The sequence below is a fragment of the Vipera ursinii genome (assembly GCF_947247035.1).
Source record: "Vipera ursinii genome assembly, chromosome: 6".
Classification (NCBI taxonomy): Eukaryota; Metazoa; Chordata; class Lepidosauria; order Squamata; family Viperidae; genus Vipera; species Vipera ursinii.
This window is the reverse complement of record NC_139515.1, coordinates 45,095,546-45,110,350: the sequence shown is the minus strand read 5'-3', so window position 1 is coordinate 45,110,350 and position 14,805 is coordinate 45,095,546. Positions and strand designations below refer to the sequence as shown.

The 14,805-nt window shown below is 51.1% G+C and overlaps 1 protein-coding gene across 1 annotated transcript in view; it reads right to left on the bottom strand.

Moving 5' to 3' along the window:
- Positions 1 to 14,805, bottom strand: part of TPH2 (tryptophan hydroxylase 2) — a gene marked incomplete at its 5' end in the record, with an annotated part of 116,720 nt that overhangs the window by 61,926 nt on the left and 39,989 nt on the right. The window contains one exon of the mRNA XM_083365946.1: positions 8,047 to 8,182. Coding sequence (XP_083222072.1) covers positions 8,047 to 8,182 — 136 coding nt within the window. The remainder of the gene's footprint in view (positions 1 to 8,046; positions 8,183 to 14,805) is intronic.

Below are 14,805 nucleotides of genomic sequence, written 5' to 3'. Positions count from 1 at the left end.
TCCAGGTTTTTGTAGTCAGTCAACACCTGGAAAGGAATTTTGTTCCCCTCCAGGAAGTGCTGCCAAGTGAGGAAAGCCCATCACACTGCATATGCCTCTTTTCCCCAGACCACCCACCTCTGTTCCGTCTTGTGAGTTTCTTGATGTGTATACATAGGGCTGTAGTGTCCCCTCATCATTTTCCTGCAAGAGTACAGCCCCCACAGCTACATCACTGGCATCTGCCTGAATTAGAAAAGGTTTGTCAGTGTTGGGATGCCTTAGCACCAGTTCCACGGAAAAAAGTTTTTTTAAGTCTCTCGAATGTGGCTTGACATTCCACTGTCCACTTTAATGGTTGGCTTGGCTTGGGCTTTCCTTCCCCTCTGATTTTCAGTAAGTTAGTAATCAGTAGCACTATTTGGGCAAAGGAAGGAATGAACTGCCGATAAAAGGAAACTTTGTAATTCCTTCCTGGTGCGGGGCAGAGCCCATTCTAACACAGCTCAAATCTTCTATGCCATTTGGTGATTTGCAATATCCTAGATAGTCAATTTTATCCTTATGGAATTCGCATTTAGATAGTTTGGCATAAAGATGAGCGACCTGCAGCTTGTTTAGGACTGCTCTGACCAGTTTGACATGTTCATCCATAGTGTCCATGAATATATGGGTGTCATCTAGGTAAGCAAGTCCCATTTGTACAAGTGCTCCTATAATACATCATTTATCAACTGCAAAAACACTGCGGGTGCTCCTTGTAGCCCAAAAGGTAGAAGCCAAAATTAGTAATACCCTAAGGGGCAATTGAACGCTGTCTTCCATTTGTCCCCCTCCTTTATTCTGATTTGGTAGTAAGCTTCCCTTAAGTCCAGTTTTGTGAAAATCTTCCCTTTTGATAGGTGGGACAGCATGTCTTTCATGAGGGGGAGAGGGTACTGATTGGTTTCACTTATTGTGTTTAAAGCTCTATAGTCTATGCAAAGAATCCCATCTTTCTTCTCTAAGAACAGCACAGGGGCAGCTGTTTTTGGCTTTGCCACCTGAATAAAACACCTTTCCAAATTTTTATCTATGAACTTCTGTATTTCCTCCAGTTCTTGCAGACTCATGGAGTACAATCTAGGCTTGTGGAGTTTTGCACCCAGTTGGATTTCAATCGCACAGTCCGTGGGCCAGTGAGGCAGCAGTTTATCAGACCTTTCTTCACTGAACACTTCAGCCAGGTCTCTATACTCCTCCGGTATTTCAGGTAGCTCCTTCTCCCCCCCCCCCCCGTGCAGCTTTCTTAACTGGGATTCCACCATTTCAGGGCTGGGCTGGTGCCTTGGTTGATTCCCCTTTTGGGAATCTGAGTTCTGCCATTCTCCAGTCCACCAACGGGTTCCACTTGGTCAGTCACGCCATGCCCAGAATTATGAGGCATTCCATGTCAGGGATCACCACAAATGTTATAGTCTCTACATGCTTCGCTATGGTGAGTTGAATTGGTAGCATTGGTAGTATGGTGGGCATCCCCCCTGCTATGGACCCATCTAATTGACCGAAAGAGATTGGTTTCTTCAGCCTCCTCACTGGAATTCCTAAGTTCCCCACTAACATTGGGGTTATGAGGCAGTGGGTGCAACCAGAGTCAATTAATGCCCTGACTTCTACTCCCTGAGGCATGCCAGATGCTAACAGTTCTATTGTCCAGTTGAGGGGTGCAATGGATCCACTTACCAGGGGTTCACCTTTGGAGTTGGTCAGAGTTCCCTTTACTCATTGGGCTGAGGCAGGGAACTCAACAACTTCCATGCCTTTCATGGCTGTCTCCTTTGGCTTCACTGGGGTTTCCCAGGGTTTCCAGCTGGAGCTCGCTCAGGCTTTCTGGTAGGGGTGCATGAGCAGCATTCAATGCGGTGCCCTTCTTTTCCATATTTGAAATAACCTGAGGTTCTCTTAGTGGCTGATGCTGTTTTGCAGATTCACAGGTTGACTCCAATGGCAATCTCCCCCCTTGGTATTGTCTCTTGGCCATGTCGATCTCTGCTTCTTCAGCTAGGACATACCAGTCTTGCAATCGATGAGGATTTCCATGAGGAAGGCAGAGGTCATAAAGGTCATAGTTTAACCCATCCTTGAAATGGCTGAGCAGAATGTCCTCTGGCCAATTCAGCTTGTTGGCCAGAGCTCGGAACTCCTGGGTGTACTAGGCCACTGGTTGCTTGCCCTGTTTCACCATCTTTATTCACTCCTGACCTTTCCAGTCAGCTAAGGGGTCTTCAAAATGACACCTGAGGGAAGCCATGAATTGATTGAAATTTAGTAGCTCTGGTGCATCTACGTCATGGAGGTCTACAACCCAGTCTGCTGCAATACCATCCAGGGATGCTTGTACAATGCGGACCATGGCTCTGTCACTTGGGATGTTGCAGCCATATTCCTCCATGTAATTCAGCACCTGCGTCAGGAAGAATCCCAGGCACTGTGGCTCTCCATGGTACTTTACATCCAGGGGTGGGAACCTCTGGATGGATCGGTGCCTCTTCTTCCACTTGTGTCATCTCCCCTCTCTGTCTGCAGTTACTGCTTGATGAGGGGTGGCTCTGGCAGCAGCAACAGCTGTGGCTTCAGTGTTACCTTCGGAGAGGTCTGGGATCTCAGGTTCGGTTTCTCCTTTATTGGCTCTCTCGATGGATCCCAGGCAAATGGTGTCCTGGTATGGTTCAGCCTTCTCTTCCTTCATGGAGTCGAGTGCTATTTTCATCATGCTGATTGCCTGTTCCAACAGTCGGCTGGAGTGCATCGGACAGTCTTTCTCATCTTGGCTAAAATGGAAGGACCTCTCCATCTTCACTTTCCAGCCTGGCTGATGACTGCCCTGTCTGAGCATCACCTTTATGGCCTTCTTCTCCCAGTCCTCCTTTTTCCCGATGCCCATTGACCACCTGGGCTTGTGGTGGCATTCCGCAACTACTTCCTCTTTTGAGGAGCTCAAGGATCTGGAGCTGGAGTATTTGCAGGGGTCTGCTCGGTGGGAGGCTTCCCCCCCCATTGCAGGCTCCTCTCTGTCTATTCCATTATCTGACATGATTTGCCAAGTCCCCCGGTAAGGGTGTCCCTTCTGGGTTGACTGTTTCTGCAGATCCTGTCTAATGTCCCACTTCAAAACCTCACCCCAAGAAAGCAGAATTCATGGAAGCAGTTTCTTCCAAAAGGAACTTTTATTAGAAGCTGATAGCAGACATAATAGACAGGATCTGAGGATTTCCCACTCAGAACAATATGTTAAAAGAGTCCCAAGCAAACCCCAACCCAATAGGTCATCCAGTCAATTCAAATGGGCCAATCCCCAGGTGTTAAGTCTGTTGTGGGAAAGAGCTGATAATGTCGGTCTGTCTCAGGCTTGTAGCAATGTTTGTTGGGTCTTCGCACCTTCCCTTCTGAAACAGGAGATAAGCCAGATGGCCGGAGGCGCATTCCTTTCCCCCCCTTTCAACCTGACATCAAGGGGAGACAGTTCAAAGAGCAAGTATTCTGAGACAGCGAAAGAGTTACATTGTAGCAATAGAGAGAAACAAAGAGGCAGCCCTCAGCATCTTTCCCCCTCCCTTCCAGGAGTATGGCAGAACCCAGAATAACAGAAGAAATAGAAGTAGAAAGAGCTCCCTTAACCAAGAAGGGTTCTGACATCCAGTTTCAGAAGATAATAGCACAGAGTTCCTAAACTATAACCCTGCAAATAATAATAATAATAATATAATAATTATAAACCTTTATTGTCAAAGTACAACATGTGTACATTGAGATTAGCTGAGCCTCCCCCTGTGCTCTCTCCCCCCAACACACAGTGACAACAAACCCTCCATCCCACCACACTATGTGAACCAACTACACCACACACCGGCCTCCCAAGTCAACTCTGCATAAGATTACATCCCATTCAAAAGCCTAACAGCCCACGGATAAAAGCTGTTCTTCAGCCTGTTGGTACGGCTGGCTATATTCCTATATCTCCTACCGGATGGTAGGAGAGTAAAAAGATACCGTCCAGGGTGTGAGTCATCCCTGAGAATCTTCCTCACTCTTCCAAGGCAACGAGCCCTGGCGATGTCATCCAGTGGTGTCAGGGAACAGCCCACAATGTCTTGTGCTGTGCTCACTACCCTCTGTAATACTTTCCTATCCGCGGCTGTCAGACCGGCATACCAAACCACAATACCATACGAGAGGTATGAACTATAACTGTCATTATTTATAGGAACTGTAGTATACATGCAAAAACCATGCTAGGTTTGGAAATGGTAATTATTATTTATACAACAAAGTGAGATCACAGCTGCTAGTTCTTTAACTGGTATTGGCATTTCACGTTTCACGTTTTATTTAATTTGTATACCGCCCTTCTCCCTAGGGACTCAGGGCGGTTCACAGGGCATATAAATAACAATACAATACAATACAAAAGTTAAAAAAGATTAAATCAGTGCCCAGTTAAAAACAACAATTTAAAACCCAACTCCCCCATCAGGCCAGACCAGCTAATTCAAATAAATGGGTCTTCAGGCCACGACGGAAAGTTCGGAGGTCTGATGCCATCCGGAGCTCCACCGGCAGTTGGTTCCACAAAGCCGGGGCACACACAGAGAAGGCTCTCCCCCTGGGGGCCGCCAGTCGGCATTCCCTGACCGGAGGCACCCTGAGGAGGCCCTCTCTGTGGGAACGCACAGGGCGGAGGAGAGTTGACGCCGGCAGCAGGTGGTCCCCGAGGTAACCCGGACCCATGCCATGTAGGGACTTAAAGATCATAACCAAGACCTTGAACCTCACCCGGAAGACAACTGGTAACCAATGCAGCTCGCGGAGCAAAGGTGTAACATGGGAGTACCGGGAAACTCCCAAGACAACTCACGCGGCCGCATTCTGTACCAGTTGGAGCCTCCGAGTGGTCTTCAAGGGAAGCCCCATGTAGAGAGCATTACAGTAGTCAAGGCGAGAGGTCACGAGCGCATGAGTGACTGTGCACAGGGCATCCCGGTCCAGATAGGGCCGCAACTGGCGCACCAGGCGAACCTGGGCGAAAGCCCCCCTAGTCACAGCCACCACATGATCTTCCAGGGTAAGCCGTGAATCTAGGAGGACTCCCAAGTTGCGAGCCCTATCCACGGGGGGTAAGAGCTCACCCCCCACAGAAAGAGATGGAACATTTTGAATGTCCCGGGATGCCGGAATGCACAGCCACTCAGTCTTGTCAGGGTTGAGTTGAAGTCTGTTCCTCCCCATCCAGACCCGAACCCCCTCCAGGCAACGGGACATCACAGCAAGGGCATCACTGGGGTGGTTTGGGGTCGAAAAGAAAAGTTGGGTATCATCGGCATATTGATGATACCCAACTCCAAAACCACGAATGATCTCACCCAGCGGTTTCATATAGATGTTGAACAGGAGAGGCGAGAGAACCGACCCCTGAGGAACTCCACAAACGAGAGACCTAGGGGCCGATCTCTGCCCCCCTGCCAACACCGACTGCGAGCGTCCCAGGAGATAGGAGGAGAACCACCGAAGAACTGTGCCTCCCACTCCCAATCCCCTGAGACGCCGCAGCAAGATACCATGGTCGATGGTATCGAAAGCCGCTGAGAGGTCTAATAGGACTAGGACAGAGGAATATCCCCTGTCCCGAGCCCTCCAGAGATCATTCACCAGAGCGACCAATGCCGTCTCCGTGCTGTACCCGGGCCTGAAACCCGATTGGTAGGGGTCCAAATAATCCGCTTCATCCAGGACCAGAGGGAGCTGATGCGCCACCACACTCTCAACAACCTTCGCAAGAAAGCGAAGGTTGGAGACTGGACGAAAGTTGTTCAATACAGCTGGGTCCAAGGCAGGCTTCTTGAGGAGAGGTCTCACCACCGCCTCCTTCAAGACGGTGGGGAAATAACCCTCACTCAAAGAAGCAGATATAACCGCCTGGAGCCAGCCTCGTGTCCTCTCCCTAGCTGCATAAACCAGCCAGGAAGGGCACGGGTCCAACAAACATGTGGAGGAGCTCAGCCTCCCCATAATCCTGTCCACTTCATCAGGGGTCACAGAATCAAACTCTTCCCAGATAACATTGACAAGACCGCTCGTGTCCTGATCGCCAGACTCTGCCCAGTTGGAGTCCAAACCGGTCCAAATCCGAGCGATTTTATCCGACAGATGTTGACTAAATTCCTCGGCACGACCCTGAAAGGGATCCTCCCTCACCTCCTGATTAAGAAGTGAGCGAGTCACCCTAAACAGGGCGGCCGGGCGATTATCTGCAGACGCGATGAGGGTAGAGAAGTAGTTACACCTCGCCACCCTCATCGCTGCGAGATAAGACCTAATATAGGTTCTTAACCGCAACCGGTCGGGTTCGGATCGGCTCGACCTCCAACGGCTCTCTAGGCCCCGTTTCCGACGCTTCATCTCCCGGAGCTCCGCGGAAAACCATGGAGCTCGCTGGGATCTGCGCCGGGTCAGGGGCCGCAAGGGTACAACCCGGTCAAGTGCCTCAGTGGCTGCCCTTTCCCAGGCTTCCACTAAGGCATCCACCGAGCTGTGAGCAATGGAGGCAGGTGGGGACCCCAGCGCCGCTTGGAATCTATCAGGATCCATTAAGCGTCTGGGGCGGTACCATCTGATTGGCTCCGTATCCCCACGGCGGGGGGTGGCAAAACGGAAGACCATCCGCAGGAGATGATGATCGGTCCATGACAGGGGCATAATAAATGGAGAGCCCCCACCAAGATCATCCAACCACCGTCTAGATAAAAAAATCAGGTCAAGGGTGTGACCTCCCTCATGAGTTGGTTCAGAAATTACTTGCGTCAGGTCCATGGCCGTCATGGAAGCCATGAACTCCCGAGCTAGCTCAGATGAGCCTCCCAGGGATGGTAGATTGAAGTCTCCCAAAACTATAAGTTTGGGAAACTCAACCACCAACCCTGAGAGGATATCGAGCAGCTCGGGCAGGGCTGCCGCTGTACGACTAGGCGAAATGTACACCAGCAGCAAGCCCAACTGCGCCCCAGAACCAAATCTCACAAAGAGAGACTCACACCCGACTATCTGAGAAACGGTGGTCTCCCGCGGACATAAGGTCTCCCTAATAGTAACCGCCACTCCCCCACCCCTACCATGAGCTCGTGGCCGGTGAGTTCTTCCCCCAAACTTAGGATATTGTAATGTATCAGTTGGAATATGTACAGATCCCAGCAGTGTGGCCTTTTGCAATTGACAGATGGAAAATGTGCAGATTTTTTGATATGGCATTCAGTATGTCAGTAATCATGGGGACTACCACTGCTGGTGTATGCCATAATCTTAATTACTAATAATACTGATTATCCTAGTAATTGTAACCATTAAATCATAACTAACCATAACTACCATAATTGTAAAGGTAAAGGTAAAGGTCCCCCCGCACATGCATGCTAGTCATTTCCGACTCTAGGGGCCGGTGCTCATCTCCGTTTCAAAGCTGAAGAGCCAGCGCTTGTCTGAGGACGTCTCCGTGGTCATGTGGCCGGCATGACTAGACGTCAAAGGCGCACGGAACGCTGTTACCTTCCCACCGTAGTGGTCCCTATTTTTCTACTTGCATTTTTACGTGCTTTCAAACTGCTAGGTTGGCAGAAGCTGGGACGAGTAACAGGCGCTCACTCTGTTACGCGGCACTCAGGATTCAACCCGCCAAACTGCCGACCTTCTGATCGACAAGCTCAGCATCCTAACCCACTGAGCCACCATGTCCCACCATAATTGTAATTATTGCTAATTATCATACTGCCATCTATTATCATAATTGTAATTATTATTACTATGCAACCCAACTTTCAGTGGCTCTGGAATAACTAAGCCAGAGTATTAAAGTAAGACTGAAAAGACATAGAATGAAACCCTTACTTAAAACATTAAGCCAGTTACTCTCAGTTGAATCTACTTCTGCCAAATTATTATGAAGATAGAGGAGACGTTGTGGCCCTCTATGCCACCTCAGTTTGTATGAAGAAAGGTAAACCCTAATTGCAGTAATGGCTTATCACAAATGATACTTACGGTTCTGGAGTATAAAGGGGATCCGAACCATGGCGTATGTACTGGGTACAGTGGAAAACTCGGTAGGCCAGACCAGCTAAGAAATCACGAGGAGACAAATATCCAGCCACTGGTCTGACTGTGAAACCAGACCTTTCTGAAGTAGAAGACAAATCAGCATTACTGCATTTCATTATGTATGTTTGCATATTCTAATTGATTGATACAAGTAACTCTTGCCAGATTTATTTTAAAATAATTGTTCATTATTAACATCATGATATGCTACATAGGCTGCTATCCAACAGAGAGATGGGACTTATCTTTGAGCAGTAAATAAGACTGCAATGTTTACAAAACAGAGCTTATTTAACTCATGGAGCTCATTGGTAGAGAAACTATGAGGGTCCACTGACATAAAGGAAAGAAACAAAATGAACTTAAACTTAGCACAGAAGAGCAAATACACTCTAACAGAGACATGTGACAGGGGACATCCAGGATGGGAATATAGCAATGCCATTTGTCATACCATTTGTTCTAAAGGAACACAGGCAAGAAAAGGAGATTAAGTTAAACATATTCACCTCTGCTCAGATTTCCATATGAATGAATTTTGCAATGCTAGAGATCATCTGAATAAAGTAGGTGAATGAAAAAATAAAAATAAACATGTTGTTGATGCCTACTATTGCCCACCCAACTAAGCAGATGATGTGGATAATGCCATTCAAAATGAAACTGCAGATTTTTCAAAGACACGTGAAGTTTAAGAAACTTTAATTATTCCAACATCTATTGGGAGCCAAATATTATAAGCCTAGATCTTTTAAGAGTTTCCTGGTTTGCCATGCTGCCAGCTGTGTCCTTATCAGGTGGAGAATAAAGAAAGGCATAAGAGGATCAGTTATGATTTGAATGATAGGGAGACTAAAACTGAGTTAATCAAAACTTAGGATTCAAATATGAGGATTTAAAAAACTCAAAGGAACGATAAGTAGGATTCCATGGGTGGACAAACTAATGAGTTCAAGATGGAATTCATAAGAAGGGATATACTAGAAGCCTAACTGCAAGCAATTCTAATTAGGACAAAATGGAAGATAGCTGTTGTGACTCAGGGCCAGCCTGTGGGCCCGACAGCCGGGTCCGATGTATCGGAGGACTCAGATGTGGGGGAGGAGGGAAACGAACCGGCTGATGATGATTTGGAGACTTTGCAGAGTCCTCAGCCGGGAACCTCTTCTCAGCTGTGTGAGCCCGAGAGTGCGGAGGATGATGACCCACAGCTGGCCCTGTTCAAGGACGCCCGACGCAGGAGGCAGACGAGCAGGGACAAACAAAGGAAGGCTATGGGACTCCTCGGGAGGAGGCACAGGGAGACCACGCCCTGAGCTCTCTATAAAAGAAGTGTTTGGGGAGGGGCTAGTTGCTGAAAGCAACTTTTTCGTTTGAGAAGTCAAGCTCTTGTATTTTTGTAACAGTGTAATTAAAACTTGGCAGAAGCCTTTTGATCTTGGACGCTTTCCAGACTCTTCCTTTGATTAGGGGTGCGAGAAGAGGGCTGGTTCAGAACAGTTTGCTTTCAGCCACCCACCCCTTAATACTACGATGGAGCAGCTTCTTGCCGAGAATGTCCAGCTCAACCAGCAACTCACCTTGCTGGCCACTCAGGTGGCACAACTGCAGGCTCAGGTACATGCTGCCCCCCCACCCAGGAGGAAATGTCAGATAGCTATGCCGGATAAATTCGCTGGTAATCCAGAACTGTTTCCTGCCTTCCTGGGACAATGCCAGCTTTATATCAGCGTGAGAGCAGCTGATTTCCCCACTGACCGAGATAAGGTGGGATTCGTGTTGAGCCTTCTGTTGGGAGATGCAGCTCGTTGGGGCACGCCTCTGTTGGCACAGCCTAGCCCTTTGTTGGATAACTTTGGGGGGTTTTGTGACCATATGCGCCTCATGTACGAGGACCCGATTAAGGCACAGACGGCCACCCGACGCCTGAAAGCTTTGAGGCAGGGTCAGCGCCCTCTACAGGCCTATATCAGCGATTTCCGGCTGCTTAGCCAGGATTCCGCCTGGAATGAGGCTGCGCTCGTGGATGCCTTTCAGGATGGCTTGTCAGAGGAGATGTTGGATGAGCTGGCCCGCGTGGACATTCCCTCAGACCTGAATGGGCTGATCCATCTTTGTCTGCGGATCGATGCCCGGCTGCAGCAGCGTAAGAGTCGCCGTGCCACCCCACAGACCCCTGCCGCCCCTGTTGTGCGTGAGCCCCCGGTCCAGAGGGAGGAGCCAATGGAGCTGGGTGCCGCCAGGTCCCGTCTATCGGTGACGGAAATGGACAGACGACGATCGGAGGGGTTGTGTTTTTACTGTGGGGACCCTGGACATTTGGCTGCTTCTTGCCCGAAGAAGCGTCAGCGGGCGTCAGTGACCAAGCCTGCCCCGAGAAAGTCCCCTGCTTTGTTATCGGGAAACGGCCCGAGCCCGATCTAGACGGTGTGAAAGATCGGGCGACCCACAACATCCACACCGAGCGACGCCGTTCCGACGGTGCCTGTGAACCTCCACGGCATTTGATTTTGGAGGCACGTCTGATCCTCCCTGGCAAGTCAGAGGGGATTCCAGTCCATGCCTTAATTGACTCTGGGGCTACCACTAACTTTATGGATTTGGCCTTTGTGGCCAAATGGGCTGTTCCCCAGTGTCCAGTGGATCCGCCCATGCTTGTGGAGACCATCGATGGTCGAGTGCTCCTGTCCGGGCCTATCACGGCCGCCACGCAACCCGTGTGTATGGCCATCAGTACCCATGTGGAGGCCATTCAGTTCTACGTCACTTCGGATCTGCACTTCCCCGTGGTCTTGGGACTGGCGTGGCTCCGGGCACATGATCCACAGATCTATTGGTCTCAGAACTTGGTCACCTTCCCAAGTTTGCAGTGCGTGGACCACACCCGCCATATCTGTGCCGGCCAGGTGGAGGGTTCCTCAGGGGTTTCCTTGCCTCCCGAACTGTCCGACTTTGCTGACGTGTTCAGCGAGTCAGAGGCGGACCAATTACCCCCGCACAGGCCCTACGACTGCTCCATTGACCTAGTCCCTGATGCGCCTCTCCCAGTGGGGCGTTTGTACTCCATGTCGGAGCCCGAGTTGGCTGCATTGCGGGACTTCCTGACGAAGAACTTGGCTCGTGGTTTCATCCGGCCCTCGTCCTCGCCAGTGTCTGCGCCCGTGCTCTTCGTCAAAAAGAAGTCGGGCGAGTTACGGCTTTGCTGTGACTACCGGAAACTCAACGCTATCACGGTGCGTAACCGCTACCCGCTGCCCCTCATCCCCGAGCTCTTGGACCGACTCCGGGAGGCTAAGATCTTCACGAAACTGGACCTGCGTGGAGCTTACAACCTCGTCAGGGTTCGGCCGGGTGATGAGTGGAAGACGGCGTTTGGTACTCGCTATGGACATTTCGAGTACACGGTGATGCCGTTTGGCCTGACCAACGCCCCCGCTGTGTTTCAGCATTTTATGAATGACGTCTTTCGGGATCTGTTGGACCAGTTTGTTGTGATTTACCTGGACGACATCCTGATTTACTCCCCGTCGCGTGAAGCGCATCATCAGCATCTCCGTCAGGTCCTGCAGCGCCTCCGGAATCATCGGCTGTTTGCCAAGTTGGAGAAGTGCCAGTTCTACCAGGTGACCATTGATTTCTTGGGTCACCGCATTTCTCCTGAGGGCATCGCCATGGAACCGAGTAAAGTTGAGTCGTTGCAGAGTTGGCAACCCCCGCGTCGCGTGAAGGATATTCAGCGACTTCTTGGATTTGCCAACTACTATCGGACATTCATCCCTGGCTTTGCTGCCTTGACAGCCCCCCTCACCCGGCTCCTGCAGAAGAAGACTCGGTTCCAGTGGAACGCCCCCGAACAACAGGCGTTCCAAGCTCTGAAGGACGCCTTCATGAAGGAGCCCATCTTGAAGCATCCTGACCCGCAACGGCCGTTTGTCGTGGAGGCGGACGCCTCCGACATTGCCATTGGGGCCGTGTTACTTCAGGCAGCGACGCCCAACGGTACCCTTTTCCCTTGCGCGTATCACTCACGGAAATTGAATCCCTCGGAGCGCAACTATACCATCTGGGAGAAGGAGCTGCTGGCCATCAAGGCGGCGTTCGAGGCTTGGAGGCATCATCTGGAGGGGGCGCGGCATCAAATCGAGGTCCGGACGGACCACAAGAATCTGGAAAGCCTGCAGACCGCTCGGAATTTGAACCAACGCCAGATCCGGTGGTCCCTCTTCTTTGCGAGGTTTGACTTCCGGGTGCGGTACATACCAAGTGGGCACAACCAGAGAGCGGATGCTCTGTCCAGGAAGCCCGAGTACACCCGAGTGAAAGACAAGCTTCCGCCCAGGACCGTGATCCCCGTCGAGTCTTTTGCTGCGGTGCGGGAGCCGGTGGATATACGGGCTCGGATCCGGGAGGCGCAGCAGCAGGAGGCGTGGGTGGCTCAGCGGAAGGAAGAGGTGGGGCCAGATTCGCCTTGGTCGGTCACGGATGGACTCCTGTATTATCGTGACCGGCTCTATGTTCCAGGAGGGCCACTCAGGGGACTCGTCCTCAGCCAATGTCATGATAACCCGGCTGCGGGGCATTTTGGCCTGTTCAAGACTCTGAACCTGGTCTCCCGTACATTCTGGTGGCCCCGAGTCCGACACGATGTCCAGTCTTATGTCACCTCCTGCGTCCCATGCAGGCAGGCCAAGTCAGCGACAGGGGCCCCGCCTGGTTTACTGCAGCCTTTGCCAACGCCCAAGAGACCCTGGGGGGCTGTGTCCATGGACTTTCTGACGGATCTACCCCCATCCTCCGGCTTCACGACAGTGTTTGTGGTGGTGGACATGTTGACCAAGATGGCGCACTTCATCCCCTGTCGCGGCTTACCGTCAGCTCGCGCCACTAGTCGCATGTTCATCCAACAGGTGTTCCGGCTGCACGGCCTTCCCGATAGAGTCGTCTCCGATAGGGGGGCCCAGTTTACAGCCCGCTTCTGGCAGGAGTTGATGCGGGCGTTGGACATTAAGGTTTGCCTCTCGTCCGCGCATCATCCTCAGACCGACGGGGGTACCGAGAAGGTCATCGGCATTTTGGAGCAGTATCTGCGCTGCTACGTTAACCTGCAGCAGGACAATTGGGTGGACTATTTGGCCATAGCCGAGTTTGCCTTTAACAACTCGCAGCACACCTCCACGCAGATGACACCGTTCTTGGCCAATGTGGGTTATCACCCTCGGTTTTTCCCCCTTTCTCCCGTGGACTCACCGGAGCCGGCAGCGAACGAATTCATGGCGGAGTTACAGGCGATCCATCGGTTGGTGCGACGGCAGCTGGAGAAGGCCAAGGCCGACTACAAGAGGTTCGCCGATCGGTCGAGAAGGGATACGCCTCCATTATCGGTGGGGGATCGGGTCTGGCTGTCCACCAGGAACCTACCATCCACTCGGCCGGCGAGGAAGCTGGACCACCGTTACCTTGGACCGTTCCCAGTCGAGGCCGTCATCAACCCGGTCGCCTATCGTTTAACTCTGCCACGTTCCCTGCGCGTGCACCCCGTCTTCCATCGGTCCTTGTTGGTCCCCGAACAACCGGCTTGTCCACTTCGCCAAGCGAAACCTCCCCCATCAGGACCTCGTGATGGCGACAGCACCCCCGAGTACGAGGTCGCCAGCATCAGGGATTCCCGCTGGCTGAAAGGTCGCTTCCAGTACCTGATCGAGTGGAAAGGGTACGGGCCGGAGGACTTCACATGGGAAGACGCGACCGCCGTTCATGCCCCTGCGTTGGTGACTGCTTTTCACGAACAGTTCCCATCCCGACCGCATCCGGATCGGCAGACCCGGGGGAAGGGCCCTGCGGTGCGGGATAGTGTTGTGACTCAGGGCCAGCCTGTGGGCCCGACAGCCGGGTCCGATGTATCGGAGGACTCAGATGTGGGGGAGGAGGGAAACGAACCGGCTGATGATGATTTGGAGACTTTGCAGAGTCCTCAGCCGGGAACCTCTTCTCAGCTGTGTGAGCCCGAGAGTGCGGAGGATGATGACCCACAGCTGGCCCTGTTCAAGGACGCCCGACGCAGGAGGCAGACGAGCAGGGACAAACAAAGGAAGGCTATGGGACTCCTCGGGAGGAGGCACAGGGAGACCACGCCCTGAGCTCTCTATAAAAGAAGTGTTTGGGGAGGGGCTAGTTGCTGAAAGCAACTTTTTCGTTTGAGAAGTCAAGCTCTTGTATTTTTGTAACAGTGTAATTAAAACTTGGCAGAAGCCTTTTGATCTTGGACGCTTTCCAGACTCTTCCTTTGATTAGGGGTGCGAGAAGAGGGCTGGTTCAGAACAATAGCAGAAGCCAATATAGCTAAATAAAAATGTTGGTAAAATCATGTATCTCTATCTATCTATCTATCTATCTATCTATCTATCTATCTATCTATCTATCTATCTATCATCTACCTAAATCCTGGAAATATAAATAAAATCAGGTTGTAAAGGACGAATAAGGACAGATACTGTGAGAGGGATCTCAGAGTCCTAGTGAACAATCACTTAAATATAAGCCAGCAGTGTGCTGCCGCTGCCACAAAAGCTAACACAGTGCTAGGCTGCATTAACAGAGGGGTAGACTCAAGATCACGTGAAGTGTTAATACCACTTTACAATGCCTTGGTAAGGCCACACTTGGAATACTGCATCCAGTTTTGGTCACCACAATGTAAAAGAG